A 21,292-nucleotide genomic window follows, 5' to 3' on the forward strand; every position below is an offset into this window, starting at 1 on the left:
TTGACTTGAGAGGTTTAGACAGTTTTCCACTGAAGATTGTTTGTTTTTTTTTTTCTCCCAATAGTTAGATGGGCTAGAATGCCTTTTTGGTCTATTTTTATTTGGCTTGGGATTAAGACTCTCCTTTCCATGCCTCTTCTTATTAGTATAGACAGACTAGTTTATTTTTTCCCTCCAGGAATAAGACAACTTTGTAATCAAAATCCAAAATGACAAAAGATAAATTTGCTGCTTTTTAAACAGACATCTGCTCACAATATTATAAACCAGTAAATAAAATTACTTCAGGTTAGTTACGTGTTGTTCACAGGGAAACAGATCTTGGTTTTATCACATAAAAAAATACAGATAATTGATTGCATACCAAATAAATCAAGACATTTGCTAGCTTTTGTCTTTGCACCATTAGCATACAACCTGGGTGTGTTTTAATGGGATTTTTCAAAATTCCTACCCAGTGTTGCATTTGTCATTAATATTCTGATGTAGTAGTTGTATACTCAGCATATTTTTCTCTTGACAAGCCATAAAGAACTCACTATTCCTGCATATTTAGGTAATAATTTTGATCTATAGTCATTTGCATATAAGCTGGTGGAGTTGTAACCAACTGCTGGACAACCTCAGCAAACCCTTTGTGGGGTAAGCAAGCTTTGTCATTCAATTAGTGTGCTGGGAAAATATAAATAAAGGAATCACTTTTTCTGCTTTCTGCTCCACTATTTGGAGAGCATTTTTTCTTTATCTGGAGTAGAAAAGGTCCCAGCCCCACCCAAAGGGTTGAGCCCAGCCGTTGTTGCTGTGTGCTGCCCACTCAGGGGCAGGGCTGGCTGCACAGCCTTGTGTAGTCTGATGCGTATCCTCAATTTTCCCAATCAAATGTGATGCCTCAGGTTTTAGATTTTATATTTTTCAGATTCTGTACTGCTTTAGTGTGTATTTCTGAGCTTCATATTAGGGGATGGTGAGCTCTCTTCACAGAGCAGGGAGACAAAACAATTCCTTCTCTAGCTGGGGACCAAGGACAAATGATCCAAATCTCAGGCCCAAGAGCATAAACAACGTGGACTGAAGAGGGAAAAACAAGAAGGATGGGACTGCATGGGCTAAAGCTGTAACTGGACAATTAACTCCAATATGCATATGAACCAGAACTTATAAAAGGGAGAGACCCCATGACTGGTTGTGCATTTTGTGACCATTTTGGGTTCACCTGGGGTGAACCAGGGCTCACCCTGGCTGAGCTCTTGTGCTGCCCAAGGTGGATTTATTGAGGCCTCCTAATAAATCCCTACTTTATTCTTTAACTCCATCTAGTCTCTGTTCTAGGTCAGCCTTCTCAAGGCATCAAATGCAGTGATAAAACAACTTTCCCTTCTATTACTGAAACATTAGCAAGAAAGGGATTACCAGAAAGAGGTCTTCAAGGTAAACACAGATATCTGAAATCCTCTCCCCCACAGGTAACCCAGGAAGCCCAGCTGTGGGGTCTCCCCAGACCTTCAGGACAACTTCCCCCCAATCTCAGTTTTATGTTCCTTTACCAAACCAGCTGAATTTCTTTGCCTGCATGTACTACTGAGCCTTTCCCCCCCACAAGCTGGCTTAGTTATGCCAGGAAGTGCCTGGAAGTACTTGTGGAGATGTGCCTTATCTGAAGTGTTCCTTCCCCTTCCTGCTTGTCTTCCTGACAGCACCCATTACGCTGTGGAGCTGGATCCAAATGTAAACATTCCTACCAGCCATGTCAACACAGAACATTCATGAATTACTGAGCAGTTCCAAATTCAGGGCAGCAGGAGACTGGGGAGGTCTTTTTGTACAAGACCAGAACAGAAGTGAGCATGTAAGCTCCACAAAACATCATTTTTCCTCACTTAAAATTAAATATGCTTTGCTGTCATTTATTCAATATTTTCACTCTATCACTGACCATATATTATATTACCACTATATTAGACTAACATTCTTTAGTGTCTATTGGACAACATCCTTTTAGTCTAGCAGACATTTCTGCTTATTGATTTTCAATAAATAAAATTCATTCAGTGTGTTAAGTTCCATATTCTCAGAATTTATAGAGAAATTCTAAGAATGGGATTCAAGCATCACATTTCTCCTCCTCTGAGCTTACCACAGCATTTCATATTTTATACTATACACACACTTATAGCCTCTTTATCAGTTATGAGACTATTTTAGACACTCTTAAATTATCCAGATTAAATTGAGACATTTTTCCAGCAGTGAGAGTTCAAGCTCAGATACTGCTGGCTAATAAGGAGAGAAAGCAGGGAAACCAGCTGTTGTAAGACACTGAACTTTTGCCTTTGATCATCCTTTACTTGATTCACAGCCAAAACCAATCATGTAGGTTTAGCAGAAGATAACAAAGTTTAGTGGGTGCCAGAGAAATGGAGAATAAGCAATGTCACTCACAGCACAGTGCCAACCTTCTATTCCCAGAGGAAGACCACCACCCAAATTTAAAGCATCCTTCTAGTCCTCTTTGGGATTGACTACTGATACTCTAAAAGACATTACTCCTGCCCTTATAGCAAGGGAAATAGGACAGACAAACAGGAGAATAGTGCATAATAAATTTGGAAAATTATTAATATTTTATACATTAAATAATTTGAATTGTATTTCTCAGATTTTTTTCCTAAACTGGTTTATTCTACAGTTAATGTCTTCTATCTTCAGGCTGTCTTGCTTAGAAATCTTTGATTATGTACTTTTCCTGTAAGAATTCTAGAGATGCAGCAGATTGTAGAGCCTATTCAAACAGTGCATTGAGTCATATCACTCCTTACTCCTTTTCTTATTTCAGCAAATTAATGGTAACTTTACCAGACATTTTCCAGAAAAAAAAATTCTGGTTATTTCAATGAATTCTTGATGTAATTTTGACTCTTAAAACCACTTATTGGATTTCCTGTTGTTAGCATGGTACTCTTCCAGTTGTACACTATTCTCTAATAACTTAATATTAGAAATAACTAACACAGTCACCTAACAAACCCTATTTGTGGTACTATAATGTTATTTTATTGTATATTTTAAAATATATGAAGGTTAGGATAAGCATGGGAAATTTAGGAAATACAGAAACAATAAAGAAAAAAGAGACTATTTAATGTTATTACCATTTTAAAGGAACTGTCAGGGAGAAGACTGTTTCATATAATGAATCAAAGATTATATTATATTAACTTAAATTCCTTCGACTTCTACTCCTGCCTTTCAGACATGAAAAAAATACATAAAATGCAGGAAGTCTTTTCAAATTCAAACCCCAAACACCCAGGCTGTATCTGCTCTGGTATTTGTATTTACCCATCCACAGAGTATTTACACAAGTGATGCTGTATGTGCACATAATGCTGTCAGCATGCACAATGCAAATGGACAACAGTGTCCCTGACAAGACAGATAAAAACCAGATAAGGCAACTTCAAACTTCACCACAGTTCTGGCTTCTTACATTTTAACATAATTCTTCATATTTCTATCAAAGGATTCATTTGGATTTCTAAATATTTAATGATGATCTCCCTCTTTTTCATTCATCGCCTTGAAAGCACTTCACACTTCAAAAAGGCAAGGAAATGATGTTATTTCTGCTCTGCAAATGTAGAAGCTGAGGCACAAATGAATGTTTTTTTTCAACTCTGGTATTTCAAATCTCAAACTTCTTCATTAAATTATGCTGGTGTCCACCAAAATGCAAAGCCATTTCTTACACTCCTTTCTCTTTCAAGTTACCTGTCAGTAAGTGTAGAGCCTTGAAAATCAGCTTGCTCAGCATTTTAAAACTAGGATCCACACAATGCTCTTGTACTTTCAAGTGGGACTCCCTAAGAAAGGTGCTACTAAAACTGTTTGCCCAGGCAAAACAAAATACAAAAATGCAGTGATTGTATTATGCTAAAGGTATTTATCACTGCACTATTACACCGTGGAAATACTGGAGGAAGAATAATATTGATTCAATGGGAGTACTGTAAACATGCTAATGTGTCTTATCATTACAATGTGTGAAATGAAGAGAGGACTCAATGTTTCTAAATTTTGGTCAAAAACCCTTTATTTTATAAAAATCACAGGATTCATTTAAAATCTTAACTGATAAGAATTAATCAGAAATTAACTAACTTCAACTTGGTGATTCAGAAATTAACTTAAATAGTCACCCACCAAATGAGTTAGCCAACATAACACCAGTGAACAGGGAGAGCTTGGTTTAGTAACTGTGTGTGCCTCCATTTGTCCAAGAGCTGAACCCTACATCCACAGACTAATGCTGTCCTTGCCACAATGACATTTTGTATGAAGCACTAACTATAGGACACCTTCAAAATTATTTTCCCATTTAAAGCCAGAAAACTGCACTGACCTTCCACCAACCAGAGATTCTGAAAGCCAGTGAGGACTTACTGAGCTTTTTCTTTCCATACTGAGAAACACTGAACAGCATCTGAATCCTTTTCTCCTTCAGCCTTACACAGACTTTCACAGGGTAGTTAACCACTCTTGGCTCTTCCCATGGTTGCTGTCAGATCTGTCTTGATACTGGCCAGCTAGACACCATCTAAAATTTATCTCCCTGCCATCCATGAGGGATGTCCACTGGGATGTTCCAGATTAACTTCAGAGATCTGCCATTTTATCAGTATGGCAAAATTAATCCACCAGTAGGCTTCAGAAAATACAGTTCCCTGGAATTCTAGGTGCTGGGCTGGGATCCCTTTCCCTGATCTGCCACATCCTTCCTTCAAATGAGTTAAGAGGAATCATTATATATCAGAAATTACTTTAAATAAAGTAATTAAGGATAAAACCCATTAAGAGAAAGCAACTGAACTAGGAAAAACTTGTGTAGGCTCAGCATTAAGGCTGAATGGGAGTCACAGTCTGTAGAGACTGAATGAAACAGCTCAAACTGTTTCATCTTGCAATTTTGCTCTCTCACATGAAAAACTTACTGAACTCTCTTGTGGTTCAGCACAAGAAGGAGAAGCACTGACCACTGGCTCCATTTTTACTGTGGAGCTGCCAGGTGGCTGTTCTGGATGGAAAAGGGAGTCCAGGTCAGGATCTGTAGGACTGCAATGCAGAGGGGAACCAGACAGACCAGGTAGAACATGGCATCATGGAGATCTAAAAATGATCTGCTGGAACAAATGAGAACACAGCTTTCAATATGAAGATTAACTTCCATGGTCACTAAACAAGTTATTTTTACATCATTCCCATTATAAACAAAGACATGCTACTGTACTGTCAATTCTAAGTAAAAGAAATAGAAATATCTTGTGTATTTTCTAATTCTACATACAGATATGTATTATATATTGTTTTCTCTAGGTGGGAGGAATTCAGACAATTAGCATAGAAAGAGTTAATTTTAATACAACCTAAGAAATCCTGTTCACTACTTTCCTGATTATGTAATATAGAAATCAATTTAAGCAAATTTCATCCAATTATAGAACAGAGCATCCAAAAAGCTTTAATAGGACTGAAAAATTTGGAAGAGAAAGAAAAGTAGAAAATAGAAGCAAACATTTTAACATGAAATTAATTTATTTGAGTTGAAATCTGTGCTCTAACTATCCACATAGTGTGATGTTTTAGATGCTGAATGCTAGACAGAAATAATGATAATTGCACAAAATTCAGGTGTGGTTTCAAGGGCCATTTGAAATATCAAGCCTTATTTCATTTGGTTTTAAAATAAATGATTACAAGATAATATAAGCCATAGAAAGAATAAATGTGAAATTAACACTAGTTTTCTTTTTTTGTAATGAATGCATGGCCTTTCCTCATTTAAATCTTCTCTAATGAAAAATAAATAAAAGCATCAGCAAATATGAATGAAGCAAGAAAATACAGGAATTAAATGAGTTCCCTTTTATGAGCAGCATGGTTTCTGACAGCTCAAAGCATGCATTTTGGCATTCATCTAGTAGGAATCATTATCTACTTGCATTCTGTTAATTATGGGATTCTAATTACTTAAATATCAGGAAAGTCAACTCAAGCTGAGAAACAGCCCCTAAGTGAACTTTCTCTCCATGAGGCAGTTTATGTTCCTTTCTAATTTTTTCCTTAGCATTCAGGGATGAGATAAGAGACTCACACAACAACTATGGACATGGTCCAAGAAACCTAAAATCTGTGAAAAATCCCCCAAACCTTGAACAGGTTTTTAAATAAAACCTAAGAGCTCCTCTGAATCATGAAAGAATCAACACATGTCTCGCTCAGTTTAACAGAAAAAATGTTTGCAGCCTCCAACAAAGCCCAGATTCTGTCCTTAGTACAGACCCAGGCTCAGAAATGAGCACAGTTTATCTCAAACCATGTACATGCTAATGCTACAGGAGAAAACAAAAGCCCACAGGCTCACAAGTGAATCACTCAATCACTTGGGCAATTGCATTTGTGGCTGGAAATGTTCACTAGCAGGCCACTGGGCCATAGCCAATGTTTATTGGCAGGGACAATCATTTCCCATTTGGAGTTGTTTACTGGCCCGTATCCAAGTGCATTTCCAGTGCACCTACAGGAGAAGGAGCCCACATCATGCACAGCTCTGGCACAGCTGCCCCCAGGGACTGCAGGAGCAGTGCCAGCAGGGAGCCCACAGACACATGATTTAACCACCTAGTGATGAGAACAGGACTCAGACACAGTTAACAGGATGTTGGGGCTTGCATTTGGCCTGCTCTGAACACTAAAGAGGATTGCAGTTTTCAATGCTAACATTATTCCACCTTTACACAAAGAACATCTGCAAAATCACTCACACTGTGCAAGCCTGATTTGGTTTCACTGGAACGATGCTGATTTAAGAAAGTAATATTACCTATTGTACTGTAAAACCTTAAGTTATTGCAGGAATTATGAAAAAATATAATACACCAAACAAGGAATGGGAAAATATTTCATTAAGGGACTGGGATAAATCAAGAGCAGATCTTGGATTTTATCACAATTACAGCTGAACAAGTAACTTCAGAAATTTCCATATCTACCATTTTTGTTGCACACACAGGAATAAAACATACAATGTTTCCCTAAACAGCCCTAAAATCACTCTGAACAGAATGTCAGGTAGTTCAGTAATTCAATATGAAAGCATTAACAGTTGAAAGTGCCTTCAATAAATAATGAAGAATTGCTGCCAAATAACTTTATTCTGAAGAATGAAATTGAAAAGCACTCTCAAGAGAAGCTGGTGGTAGTTGCAGTGGCTCTCCAGAAGAGGGAGGTTTTAAACTAGGCATCTTTTCCATAGCAAAGTAAAAAAATCAAGCCAAAGTAAAAAAAAAAAACAAAAACCCACCCCCCCCACCCCAAAAACCCCCAAAACCCAAAAACCAAACAAGAACAAAAACATCTCAAGCCATACAGGGCACGTACTGCTTTGATATGATGATGGAAGAATGGAAAAATCAGAGGGCACTCTTTTCCATAGCAAAAAAAAAAAAAAAACAAAAAAAAAAAAAAAAAACAAAAAACCCCCCCCCCCCACCCCAAAAACCCCCAAAACCCAAAAACCAAACAAGAACAAAAACATCTCAAGCCATACAGGGCACGTACTGCTTTGATATGATGATGGAAGAATGGAAAAATCAGGACATTCCATTCTGCAAAGTATTGCTCAAATTTTAAAGATATTAAAAACCACTTTCCATGACAAAGTGCTTAACTTCTGTGCAGTGCCCACACTTCCTAAGGCTGAGGCACAGTGTGTGTGCAGAGGGGAAGGATCACCTTTGCCCTGCTGCAGGACTTTGTTTAATTCCAGCCCGTTTCTCCAGCCTGCCAGGATTCCCCCAGTGGCAGTGTGATCCTCTGTGCCCGTGCCACAGCCCCAGCTTTGTGTCATCCCCAAACTCTCAGTTCAAGAAAAAGTAATCATTATTAGTAAAATAAATTATTAAAAATAATTCAGGATGCAAATAGTGTACAGACTGCATATTCTGCCTTGTCCCAGTAAACAACATTGCTGGGAACTCTTCAGACATACTTATTCAGGGCCCAAACATTTTGTTAATGCAGAAGAAGGGTCCTCTGTACTATCTTCACAATTCACTGCCACTACACCTAATAAAGCAAATGCTCTCCAAAGCACTTAATAGATATTGCCAGCTTTGGAGAAGGAGGAAGGACAGAGCTAAGATTTTATTGGCATGGGTCAGAATACTTCATTTTATATAATTGACGTGTATAAAAAGCTTTTTTCCCCCAAAACAGTTTGGGTGTATTTTAAACTATCTCTTGTATTTAATTTTTGTTTGTCCTCAAACAACTTGGTCCTGGGGCAAGTGTATTTTAACTGTCTGCCTATGGCTGAAATATGAGACCAGCCAATAGGTTTTTAATATATATAAGTCAATGGTCTGAGAACAGTGCCAAGGGCAAACTGACTCCCTAGAAACAACTTTGAGCTTTCTGGTCTTCATGGATTGTGTATCAACCCTGTACTCCATTTGCAAGCAAAGGAAAACCCATTCACACACCAAATATACAGGCAACACAGGCAAACTGCTTCATATTAAAGAAATTATTTTTGAAAGGATGGGCAAGAGAAATTTATATTTCAGGTGCTCTGATTCACTAATCTCAGCTTTGTATGTTTTATGCTGTTCCTGGCCCTAGTGAAATAAATAAAATTTCAGCATGACTCAAGTGAAAACACAGGATTTATAGATTGAGCATTCCAAGTATTTCAACCTCTATATGATAAATTTATTGTTGCTATAGTCCAGGGGCTATTTACCACGCAAAAAATATTTATGACTACTGTGATTTAAAATCCATCCACAAAGGGATCATTTCTCTGATTGAAAGGGATCAGAACTGCAGTTTTTATGTTTCAAATCTGAATTTCTCTGAATCATCAAGATGAATATATTCAGCCCTCTCATACCCACATCCAGTTCAACCTACCACTCTTCTACAAAAATCACTCATCTTATTTGACATTATAATGAGGTTCATGTCCTCTTCTCATCATCTCACTGGCTATCTACAGAAAGCATTAAAATAAGCTGCTCTCACACACAGCTCAAACTTAAGCTGCCTTTGCTTCTGTCTGGATGCATTTCTGAAGACCACCTGTTGTTCTTTTATGTCATGCTTGTCCTCATACATTTTTTTTTAGGAAATTCCTCAAGTATGGAATGTTCTCCTAACCTTAGGTGACTCATAACCAGACTTCTCTCCCTCGGGAGCTATCTCCACAGAAGTTCATATAAAATTGTGTTTATCTGTTCCTTTAAGTTTTTACTAAAGGTTTAGGAGAGCTGTGTAGCTCTCAGGATATTCATTTTGTTCCTTCAAGTAAATCCTGATCAGGACTGAATTTTCCATTTAGCCCTGACTTCAGTTATTCCTTCTGTTGCCACTTCCTCCTGATGGTCATAAATACAGCCTGTGACCCTTTCAGTGTGGTTATTCCCTGTTAATTTATTTTTATAAAAGCCCACACATGTCCAACTAACCAGCAACCACAGCTTTATGCTGTATTAAGGTCTCCAGGGACTGCAAGGAAATCATTAGCATTAGAATGGTAAGGACTATTGGAGCCAAAATGATCCATTCCTACTCCAGGCAAAGTCTCTCCCTCCAGTGATTATACTGCTTTCTCTAAAAAAAAAACAACAACAAACCAACAAAAAAAATCTGATTAACATTTTATATTATATATTTAAGGAAGTAGGTTTATGAGGTAAACAAAATGCAGATGCCAGGACAACATGTATCTTAATAAGAGCTATTAAATGATCTCAAACATTTTCTTCATTTATTGCAAAAAGCCAGGGGATGAAAGGTATCCTTTGCTTTTCAAAATAGGTAGATATCCTCATGTATATGGTTTAATAAATGATTTACTCTTTAAGAAACATTTGTGCTTCTACACAGACAAAAAGAATGGAAAAGTATTTTTAAAATGTTCAGGTTTTTGAAGTGCAGTTGATGCAAAGTAATTGCTGATCAATTTTGTTTTTAGATTACAGGAGTATTTAATGTTATTTTCTAAGATTTAAAGTATCTCTTTTGAACTCACCTTATATCAGGACGACCAGGTACATTATTCAGATTATAATATCCATAATGATTCAGTATTGCAACCACAACCATTGGAGCCAAAGATTGGGCAGGCTTGGTAAACAAAGCATTGGTACCAAAAACCATAGAGGAAAGTGGTAATCTAAAATATTTGGGGAAAAAACAAATTAATGTACAACACAAACTTATTAGTGTATTAATTACAATTGTGATTTTAAAAAGCTTGAAATCTTGTTAATGTGCAAATGCTAAATGTCATGATCCTTAGATTTATCTAGCTCACACATTATAGCAAACAGATCTACTCTCATAATGAAATTTAAATTTATTTGGAAATTAAGAGTTACAAACCTCTACAGGGTGTGTGTACAAGTATATATATAAATATATATACAGACATATATACATAGACACAGCTTGGCCCTAATTCTGAAGTGACTCGTACTTAAATTCAACTTTGTGCACTTTGATTAATTATTGAAGTTACATTAGACTGAACAATGCATGGAGAATTAATTACAACTGAAGATTTTGCATGCATAGGCCAGAAAATGAGGTAATTTTTTCCTCATGAAAGCAACAGATTTGAGGGGCAAGTTCTTTAACAGGAGTGAATCTGCACTTACCTAACAACTGATTGAACCAACAGGAAGTTATGTGTACTTTGATAAAAATCCAAAAGATCAATGAGTTGCAATATGCTATTCTGCAGCAGGTTTTATCACTTTTATTTCAGGAGATAAAGGAACCAGTTAGACTTTGAAATCTGCATTTTACCTGGCATAGGCAAAGCTTTCTTAACACCATTTCCATCTTGGAAAGGCTTCATTCAGAAAATTCCATACATGATCATAGATGTACCTGGTTACAAAGCAATTCAATTGAGGCTAACAAAAATAAAGCTACAAAAATTGGAAGGACTTGGCTTATATTCTAGTATAAGAAAAAAGAGAAATGACCTAATAATCTGTTTAAATGACCCTACTGAAGGAACTGCAGGAAACTTTACTCAAGTTCTGATCCTCACTTATGCTAAGCTGCTCTCACAAGAAGTACTTCTGTATCAAGGATCCCGGATAATTTACTGTCTTTACTTTGACATAATTTATTAACAAAGAGTAACAAGGCAAACAGCATGTTTAAAAAAACTGTAATGACTGACTTACCTCCTCTTGTGCTTTATTAAATCTGCATCAACAATATCTGCCAAAGGCAAATTGAACAAGCTAAATGAAGCTTGCACAATTACCCTAAAGAAAAACAAAATATTTTAGATGTTCATAGTTCTTAAATTTACTTTATAATGAAATTCTAACTGACATTGCAACACAAACACACCAACACTGATATTCTGCAAACACACAAAGCTGAGATGTTCCTTAAAACATGGTGATTTATCTGAAAGCATTACCAGATCTATTCTTAGCTGAGAATTAGAAATCAATATGCAAACCTAAAAGTGGGGGGTTTTCTTCGTTTTTTTTTGCTGGACGTTGGTGTAAAAGGTCATACACACTTATACAATAAATTTACATTATCAGTAAATGTCATTTAAAATGATCAGGAGAAAAGAAACACCTCAGAAAAAGGGGAAACTGAAAATTTGCTCTCATGGAAAAGACATGACCATGTGGAAGATAAACTTCGAGGTGGAAGAATTAGAATAGAAAGAACAGTTTACATGCATTCCTAGATCTGTATTTACAGTGTATATAGATGTATAGATATGCAACACACACACAGAAACACAAACATACAAAGCTGATTGTTAACAAATAGCCAAATGAAAAAATAAATGAAGATATTACAATTTCTGTGTCATTTAATTTTGGGTATGATGAGCTTTTACTAACAAGGTACTTTGAACAACTAGCACTTTAAACATACAGTCTTCAGGTACCTCAGAATTTTTTCTTGGAGAAATCAAAACACATCTTCATCATTTAAAACATGCAGATAACGAAATTCAATTTATTGTTCACATAATTCAGTGTTAGAGTAGCCCACGACTGCAATACTGAAAATAAGAAAGAAAACAGGGTGGGGAGGGAAAGATGAAGAAAAAGAGGGCAGGAAAGAACATGGAGGAAGACAACAATGAAAGAGAACATGAAGAAATAAAACCAAACTGCTGTAACAGTATTCTGATACAACCAGTTCTTTATCTTGACATAAAGTTTTCCATGTATCATTATGTATTTATGTGAAATGACTCCAGTTTGGCATCTTACACTGAGGACAGTGGGAATGGGCTCAGTGCTGGGTACCTAACCTGAGTTACCCAGATCTGCTGCAGTGCAGCACACAAGGGTTCCTGCAACACAGGGTGAGGGCTGAGCATTCCTAGCAAACAGTCCCTGGGGAGAGAGACTGGTTCCTCTGCTGAGCTCTTCCAGGTCTGTGCAAAACATGAGATTCTCCTTCCCTTGCATCTCAGGTTAAAGTGACTGGAGTCATGTGCCTGCAAACCATAATTGCTGTTTGCCTTTAAAGCTTTTTTATTTCAAGCAGAAAATAAAAGCTGAAACAAAATAAAATGAAAAAAAAAAAAGCTGTAACTGGAGTTTCAACTTTTCTGGTAAGTGAAACAGAATGAAAACCATAAAAGCAGAGGCAGAATCTTCATGGTAAATAAAAGCAAGTGTCTGCTCTGTTAGAAGTATTTCAGCTGTCTATGAACAGGGGAGTGGATTTACTTACATGTTTGTTGTGACATAGAATGCCAGCAGATAATAGTGTTCTTGCCCTAGAAGACACATGACAGCAGCAGCTACTCCTTCATAGTAAAAGGAAAATAAGATGATTCTGTAATAACCAAACTTCTTCAACCAAGCATGACTAAGAAGAACAAGGCACTGAAAAGATAATATATACACATATAAGATGAAAAGGTACAGTACAGTGTCTCAGCATTAGGAGAGCTATAAAACACACACCTGACATAATTAATACCCTTTAAAGAAAAGAAAAAGCAAACAATGACCCTTTCTAAGAAGTTCAACAAAATAAAAAATAGAAATTGAACAAAGACAACTCTCTACTGGCTCATACCATGCCACTTCTACTAGGTACAGTCTCCTTTCACTGAAAAACTAGAGACTGAGAACTGCTCCTAGGGAAAACAGCTCCCCACAATGCCTAACTATTATTTAATGCTCATGATCTTTACTTTTGATATCCCTTAAGTATTAGCTTTGCAGCATGGTAACTGTAAATCAAGCATCTTGCCAGGTAACTGCTGAAAAGATGTATTTTCAGTCATTGCTTTTTTTATTAATATTACTATTTTGATTGACATTTATAGAAATCAAGCATGATTTTTAAGTTGGTAAAGCAAGTTCACCAGAACAGCTTTAAGTAAGCAAGTTAGAGGCTTTACTAGCAAGCACAGAAAGCCAGAGGCCAGTGCTTGTGCATGGCTGAGTTTTAATTTTGCCAATCTTGGCAAGGAGCAGATTCTGAGAATCTAGTGACTGGCTAATTCATGAAAATTATATTAAATGCTGATTATAGTATGAACAAAATTTAAGTTCCACGTTGCTCCTCACTTTTCAATTTCAATAGGACATTCTGTAATGAATTATGTTCTTTTCATTATATGGGCCTTTGTCACCATCTTCATGTACATGGTCCTCATGTCTGTCACAAACATAAAAACTGTATAAAGATCCACATTTTCTCCTTTCTTCTGTGTTACAGAGATGAACTGTGTAATACTCAGATGAAGAACAGGAAAGAATTTTCCTTGTACAATTGTTCCCACACTGAACTGCTTTAACATAACAAATAAAACCAGGATGCTACGGTCAGACAAAGATTAGCATGGCAAATGCTATTGTATAAAAAGCTCAAGATTTCTACTTGATCAGGGAGGTAAAACAAATCTGGAAAGGTGGTATAAGAAAAATATCTTGGAATAAGAAATTTAAAACATACTCCTCCCCCTGGCTGTTTTCAGGGATTTTGCTGAAAAGTGCCTCCACTAGAAATACTAAGGGATCATGTAATGCCTGCTGTTGTAAACACCATGTTCCTGTCTCCCTGTAATTGCAAAATAACCCTGTCTCAGGAAGTACTTATGACTTAGAAAATTCCTCATTACTTGCAGGTCTTTAAGACTGTGTGTTTGTAAGGAAAATACTAACGATGCAAATTCAGAGTTGTTTGTCTATGTTGCAGCAACATTTTCCTTGTGGGCAGGTTGAGTTCCTCACGTCCACTACTAGAAGGAACCTAAGTCAGAAGCTGAATTCTAGCAGAAGCCACTGAAGCAGAGTTCATAAAAAGGAGCTTTATTTTACAAGGGTTGGGTGTTTTTCCAGTAAGTGAAGATCTGGACATTGCCATCAGAGAATTCTCTTATTGTAACTTGAGCTCAAAGGGACAAAACCTGAGAAAAATAAGGTCACAGCAAACCCTCCATGGTTCAGCGACCTTCTAGACAAAGAGTCTCTGGGGAGCAGAGAGGGACGCATTTTCTGAAAGATTGTTCTTTTCACACTGTCACACTGATTTTATCAATAAAAGTGATTGCTATATATTAAGTGTAAAATTATTTAAGCTTTCCTAACTTCTGTAGCTTCTGATTTGTTTCCAAAGTTCATTACCTAACTGGCTGAGGTACAGGGGAAAATCCCAAAACTGTCAAAGCTGTGATGAGGACAAAAGTTGAAATTATAGATAGTTATGGAACAGAAAGTATGTGCAGGATCTCTATGTTTTATATGCAAAAGCCCAAATGGGAACTGAAATTGAGCTGTGAATTCTAGTTCCATTTTCATTTATCCTCTTATACATATTACTTACCAAAACCCATTAAAATTTAATGAATAGAACAGTCTGATTTTAAAAAAATTCTCAACACCATCAGCACCTATGATGAATGTCAGGATACTCATATTTTGAGTATCCTAACTTTCAGCATCCAACAGGTAAACACAAAGAAAGTTTTTAAAGATCTAGAGAAAGAAGTTAGAAGGCAATGAACAGAGGAATTTTTTATTTACTGCTGAGAAGTATGGTCAAATTCTGTGAGATATACTTTTGCTGCTTGTTTTCACACATTACTCTTTTGGGTTCTCTTTCTCTTTTCAGTTCATTATTCCTCTCCTCATCCCTGACTGGGCTCTTAAAAGGATGTCTCTCTTCCCCATAAATACTGCTGACCAAGAGACCAATCAACAAAATAAATGGGAATGTACTATTCTCCAAAAGCAGCTATTTAGAGTTTTGTTTGGTTTCCATGACTGAGATACCACATATTTTAACAATGCTTTTCATACTTTATAATTTTTTCTGGTATTTTGTGCAGCTTATTTCAGAAACGTCCAGAAGAACTTAGTCTTTCATTTGTAATACACAGCATTGGAAAACAAAACAAAACAAAAAGGAATTCAGAATTCTATAGATTTTGCTTTAGAAACGTTTGATCTTGGCCATGTTTTTCATTCCTTTATGCTTAGGTATTATAAGTGCTGGAGGATACAAAACATTCATTCTTTGCCTACTCATGTCTCACATTGTTTTAAACACATGTTCCACCAGCCTGTCTGCTGGTCTGCTCTCTCTACCCCTTACACTTGATCAGCCTGCACTGAGATATTTTCTTCTTCTAGAGCACTGGGGAGTGAGATTTAGTACTCATTTTGGCAAATGCCTTATGCCAAATACAGCATTTTTTACAAGTGTTAAATGGATACTGTGAACTACTAAAACAACAGGTTTTCATATTCAGAAATAAAGTATGACTACCTACCTGAGGACAAATAAAACCTGCTCCATACATGATACTTCTTACTGAGGAAGAAAGGACATCCTTAGGAATAAGATTATCCGCGAAGATCATCATAAAATTGTTGTAGAAGGCTTGGTGGAAGACTTGGAAGAAGTTCATTGTTACAAAACACAGAAAGTTCTTCTCTGTCATGATCTGTTTGGTCAATGAAACTACTGAGGCCAAGGAGAAAGTTCCATCACCGTTTTCCAGATGAGCATCCTCCGTGTGAATTTCCCTCTGCTCATACTGACTTGTGCTGTATTTACCTGTGCAACACATACAAGCTGTCGCTAGCGCTGCGATTAAAACAACAAAAACCTGGAAATAAGCAAAGTTTTCCATATTATCAGAGATGAGCCCGCAGAAGAGAATGCTGGTGGAGCCCAGCAGCGTGGCCACCTGGTTGTACTCGATGAGCCGGAGCCTGCTGTCGTGCCGGGGGCAGCTCTCGGTGAAGAGCGCGCACTGTGCCAGCAGCACAAAGGTCAGCAGCCCATCAAAGGCACACAGGGCCACGATGAGGTGCAGGCTGCAGAGCCAGTCACCCTCCCCATAGAGCCTCCAGGGGAACCAGGGCAGCAGGAAGGCCAGGCCGTACAGGGGGGCGCCGTACAGGATGGAGAACTGGCGCCGTGCGCAGCACTTCAGCCGGGAGTTGTCCTGAATGTACCTGGGAAAAATGTGGATTTTATCATTGGCTTTTTGCAAATATTCAAGTGAATATTGTATGTGTTGTGTTAGAAAGTTATGCTGTATTAATTCTTGTCACCCTGATTTTTTCAGATTTTCTAAGCCTTCTCATGTTTACATTCTTGTAGCAAACTTTCTCACACACTTTCTGTAAATAACTTAATGTTTTGCATTCTTTTATGGAGGAGGAGAAATTTGATGGACTGTTAGTTTGTCCAGTGTCATTGGAGAGGTGGCACTGTCACCCTCCAATCCACTGTCACTTTTGGAAAGCTATAAATGTTGGAGTCAGAAAATAAACTTCCCTTTTTCTTCACCTTGAGAGCAGTGGTGTGTGCACTCATGTTGTTTTGTGTCCTATAGCGACATATTCTCTTAAGTAGTGTGTTAAATGTAGTTTTGGGTTACAACAAAATGTTAAAATAGAAACTATGCTATGTAGGATACTTTCTTTCTAAAAGAAAGGACTTGCAGCAAGATAGCAGTCATAGGACACCTAAATCTTTCAAAGAAAGAGAATTTATTGCCCCATTATCAGGAGAAACGAACTTCTTCCCGCCTTGCTCAGCCATGATGATGCCATCAGGATTATGAGGAAGAAGCTGATGATGACCAGACAGAATCTTGTGTTTGAATGGAAATTATGCATCATGTATGAGATGTATGAACATGCAACAGGTTATTGTTTTTAAGGGTTAATCCTCTGTTAACATGCGTCATTTTTCAGGCTTGTGCTGCCCAGAAAAAGGTATCCGGACATCCGTAACTCTTTGTATCTACTGTCTCATATTGTCCTAATTCAAATTGTCCAATTATTATTACTCTAATTGTATTACTATTTTTATAGCCATTTTATTACTATTAAACTTTTAAAATGTTAAAAACAAGTGATTGGCGTTTTTCACATACCCAAAAAGGGGATCGTTGATGGCGTTCCAGATCATAAACACAACCTGCCACAAACAAGGGAATTTGTCACTACTGTCATTCTTCTACAGGGATTATGCAAACACAGCATATTTATTTAAAAGAAACTTCTATTCAGACAATAAATAAATACATAGAAAAGCTACTCAGAGTAGAACAGATCTTAGAGTCTTAGTACAGCTATTCAGGTCTTAGTAACAGCTACTTAGAGTCAAAACAGACTCTAAAACAAATTCTTATGGGTATTCATAGGTTTATAGAAATTTTGAAAAAATAAGATTGAGTAAGTAGGTAAGTGACCAACTACATGTGAAATAAACTGTCTCTAAGACTCCACTTTTTCAAAACCTTTTATATCTGGGCATTCATCCTGCACAGCTCAGATATTATTCTCACAGTAAGTTAATTCAAAACATGAGCTGGCCCATTACTTTCAGGAGACCATTTACAATGTGAGTTACTCACATGGATAATGACTTGCAGGATAAATGCAGTATTTAAGTACTTAAACAGTTCATAGGAAAGCACTAATGTCAAACTTATCTATGGAGCTGAGGTGCAAAATCAGTTTAGAAAATTACTTCAAGCTATCAAATGTAAAAATCTTTTCAGCAATTAAGTCTGGAGATTTTTACTCTACAGACTGTAAATGATGTGCTTTATGTGTAAGCTCCATTGCTTATGGATTAACTAAAGTCAAAGATAATTTACTGTTAATTAATTGCAATTATTCCCAAATTAATCTGTCATTAAAAGGATCATTTTGTTGCAATAACACTGTCGTACAGCACAACATGGCAATCAAAACATTCCATTGTACAGTACCTGTGCTACATGAAATCCTGTTTCTGAAATTTTGTATCGGTTTAGGAAAAGCTTAACGTAGTAGAAATTAAAAATGCTGTTCATCATTCCAGCACCTAAGGTAGTCATAGAATATGCCAGTGCATTAGCATGAATTCCCCAAAGAATCTTCATCTTCCAAGAGTACAGCTCTCTTCTTCCTCAAGTTACAAAAGAGAATTACAACAATTAGAATGATTTTCCAAATTAAAATAACATGGGGGATTTGCTTGTTTCAGAAGTGCAGAAATGTACTATTGGAGGAAAATGTTCCCATTCTTCCTTTTTTGTTAAAACAGAAACACATTTCAATGAGTGATAAGAAACTGAGCCCAAAATAACAAGTTATTAGATGACATTTCTAAGTATAATCAGTATTTAAAAGTGAATGGAAAAAGTAGACAAAAATTTGAAAGAAACAATTCCTAACTGATGTATAGACTCCACTTAAAAATTTGCTACTGCAAACACTCATCTTGGTGGAGAGTTCAAAGTAATTGCATACATTTCAGATCTTTCTTGCTACTTATATATTCTTAAAATTATGGACTGTGTTGGAATGAAGTGACTCAACTCCTTATGTATTCCAATGCTATGAATTTCAAATGCAGCATGCATGTAGGTGAATATTTCCTTCAAAACAAATACCAAGTTTTGCCCTTCTATTTTAAAATACTAATTGTTAAGAAGTCATGGAAGCAATATTTTCAATTAATAAACCATAAAACAATTAAAACAAAACACCTTTAAATTAACATTTTCATGGTATGGAAGAGTGCATCTAAATAAAATGTTACAAGTAGCACACACACCATTTTATGTATGCCCACATAGCAGAGATTCAGCCCAAGAATACAGATTTCTTTAATCTACCATTCAGATATTCAGCCAACAAATTTTTAAGATGCTGATCTTTTCCATCACTTATCTTAGCATGTTTGGTGTGAACTATACCATGAAAGGAGCCAGCTCCAGGGAACCTCTACCTTTCAAAGCTGTTTAACAGCTACCTAAAAGTAGCCCTTGACCATACATCATTATACTTGATTCTATAAGCCCAATACATAATTACTCCCAGGTATCTGTTTTTTAACTGAGGCTTTATTCATTTTTACATCTGTTAAAGGAAGCTGTCTGCTATTAATTTTGATACCTCAAGTTGAAATTTCAGCCTTACTATGCAGAGCTTTACAACCTGCTTTATGCCAATAGTTCACACTTTGCTCCTCTGCATATCAACTATTTTACCGTAAATGCAATTTGCACATATCCATCAAAACACCTACTTTGAATATCTGCTTGATCAGCAGCTCTAGAAGCAGCTCCTCATAAAAATAACCATGGAAGAAACAGGAAATGAAAGCCAAGGCTCCTTCCAGCCTTCCTGTGGTTCACAAGGCGGCTGAAGAGAGGCTGCTGTGCAGGAAGGGAGGAACTTCCGAATCACCACACAAAAGCCACACATCAGGTAGGGACTGGGGAAGATGGAACAGGCAGTTTTTCCATCCCCCCACCATGGGAAATGAACTCTTGAAGAGCAAATAATGTCTGGATGCACTTTTGCATATATAAGATGCTGTGATATGAAACATGTTGCAAAGAGTAGGTGACTTCACTTTATAGCTAAGAAAAAAGTCAAGCTGATGAACAACTGGAATCCTAGGATTTGTTTCATTAAAGCAAATTTATTTCTGAGGATATGACTGATTTTTAAAAATATTTGAGAATGACCATGGTGTAGCTCTTCAAACTTATTTTTCTACACCTGTGAAGACAATACCATTTTCAGGGGACAAAATTTTCCATTTTTGTGGCAAGTTTGGTTTCACAATCTCTTACTGAGAAACCTAAATGAAGGAAAAGGTTATTGAAAAGATGTACAATTGAAATTATTATTTTTAAAAATAAGTTTGATATTCATATGAAAGTCATTATAATTAGTATGTTATTGGCAAGTGTCACATTTGCTCTTTCAAACCTTCACAAATATGCTTAATGAAATTATTTATATAGTGGATATTAGGGCTTTTGGAAAGGTAGACATTTCACCTCTATTTTCACCTGGAGCACCCTGCACAGGTCTTCAAAATGGAAAATTGGGAAACTTTATTTTCCTTCCAATTCCACAAGCGCCAGGAATAAAAGTGTTTCACACTAACATTACCAGCAGTCATTTCTAAATTGTTTGACTTGATTCCTTCTGACACAAATAAAAAAGGTCCCTTCAGAAAATCTGAAAGATATTTGAAATTTCTTCAACAAAAATCTTCTAACAATGCACAAACTGGTCTCTAGTACCATGACTAATGGTAATAAGCAGGATCTGACATAACTCTACCCTAATTGGTACATCTAGTCATGTACCTTGTTTATGAAATAGGTTCAATTAGAAGTTGAGGTACCACACTTCCTTCCCCAGATGTTCCCTTTAATAGCACTACAATGAAATCATGCACGAGCATCCCCTCCCTCTTCTTAATAGTCAGCCTTTATACTGAGCAGGTTAAAGCACTGGTGAACATTTTGTGACTCACAGAAGGCAAATCGCTTTCAGAAATTTCTAGTGGTTACAACTGTGTTAATACTCAAAGGCTGAAAGAACAGGCTGTTCAGGCCGGTGAGATGCACTGTGACATTACCTGTGTTTCTCCCACAGCAGGATGACAACTGCTAAAAGAAATTAGAGCAAGAGTCTAAAGAAGAAAAGTGGATTCCAAGAGATAATAGCAAACGTTGCCTGGGGCGCCCTAGCTGACATCCTGCTCTGCTGTTCTGGGTCCCAAACCGCTGTGCAATGCTCACAGCCCTGACAGACTGGTTGGACACAAAAATCTTCCTCATCCTTCTGACGTGACTGCACCACATTCAGACGGAAACCAGAATAAACGCGCTGCTAGTCCCGAGGGGTACCACTGAGGGGAGGCGCTCGGGGGTGCCCACAGAGGCAGCCGGGCTGCGGCACCGGCC

General features: G+C 37.0%; 1 protein-coding gene across 4 annotated transcripts; it reads right to left on the reverse strand.

The window, feature by feature from the left end:
- Positions 1–4,064: 4,064 nt before the first annotated feature.
- On the reverse strand, positions 4,065–21,253 carry LOC102033492 (transmembrane protein 180). Of its 4 annotated transcripts, none has more exons than XM_031056586.1 (8): positions 20,965–21,253; positions 18,308–18,486; positions 17,465–17,508; positions 15,845–16,535; positions 12,790–12,944; positions 11,256–11,339; positions 10,088–10,231; positions 5,045–5,177 (listed from the first exon to the last, which is right to left on the reverse strand). In XM_031056586.1, exons 2-8 carry the CDS (start codon positions 18,458–18,460, stop codon positions 5,045–5,047), a joined length of 1,404 nt encoding a protein of 467 aa, XP_030912446.1. In that variant the 5' UTR covers positions 18,461–18,486; positions 20,965–21,253. The 4 variants fall into 4 exon arrangements, with proteins under 4 accessions (XP_005420435.1, XP_030912446.1, XP_030912447.1 ...); XM_031056587.1 differs by lacking the exon at positions 20,965–21,253 and adding an exon at positions 19,612–19,636; XM_005420378.2 differs by lacking the exon at positions 20,965–21,253 and having other exon boundaries at positions 4,065–5,177; positions 18,308–18,460.
- Positions 21,254–21,292: the final 39 nt, after the last annotated feature.

Source organism: Geospiza fortis, unplaced genomic scaffold (genome assembly GCF_000277835.1).
Source record: "Geospiza fortis unplaced genomic scaffold, GeoFor_1.0 scaffold237, whole genome shotgun sequence".
Taxonomy (NCBI): domain Eukaryota; kingdom Metazoa; phylum Chordata; class Aves; order Passeriformes; family Thraupidae; genus Geospiza; species Geospiza fortis.

Coding starts and splice junctions, on each gene's coding strand:
- LOC102033492 (XM_005420378.2), bottom strand. CDS start 18,460: ATGAAGATTCTTTGGGGAATTCATGCTAATGCACTGGCATATTCTATG. Junction 12,945..15,844: donor CAGGTTTTATTTGTCCTCAG/GTAGGTAGTCAT, acceptor TTATCTTTTCAG/TGCCTTGTTCTTCTTAGTCA. Junction 5,178..10,087: donor CCTGGTCGTCCTGATATAAG/GTGAGTTCAAAA, acceptor CATTTGTTCCAG/CAGATCATTTTTAGATCTCC.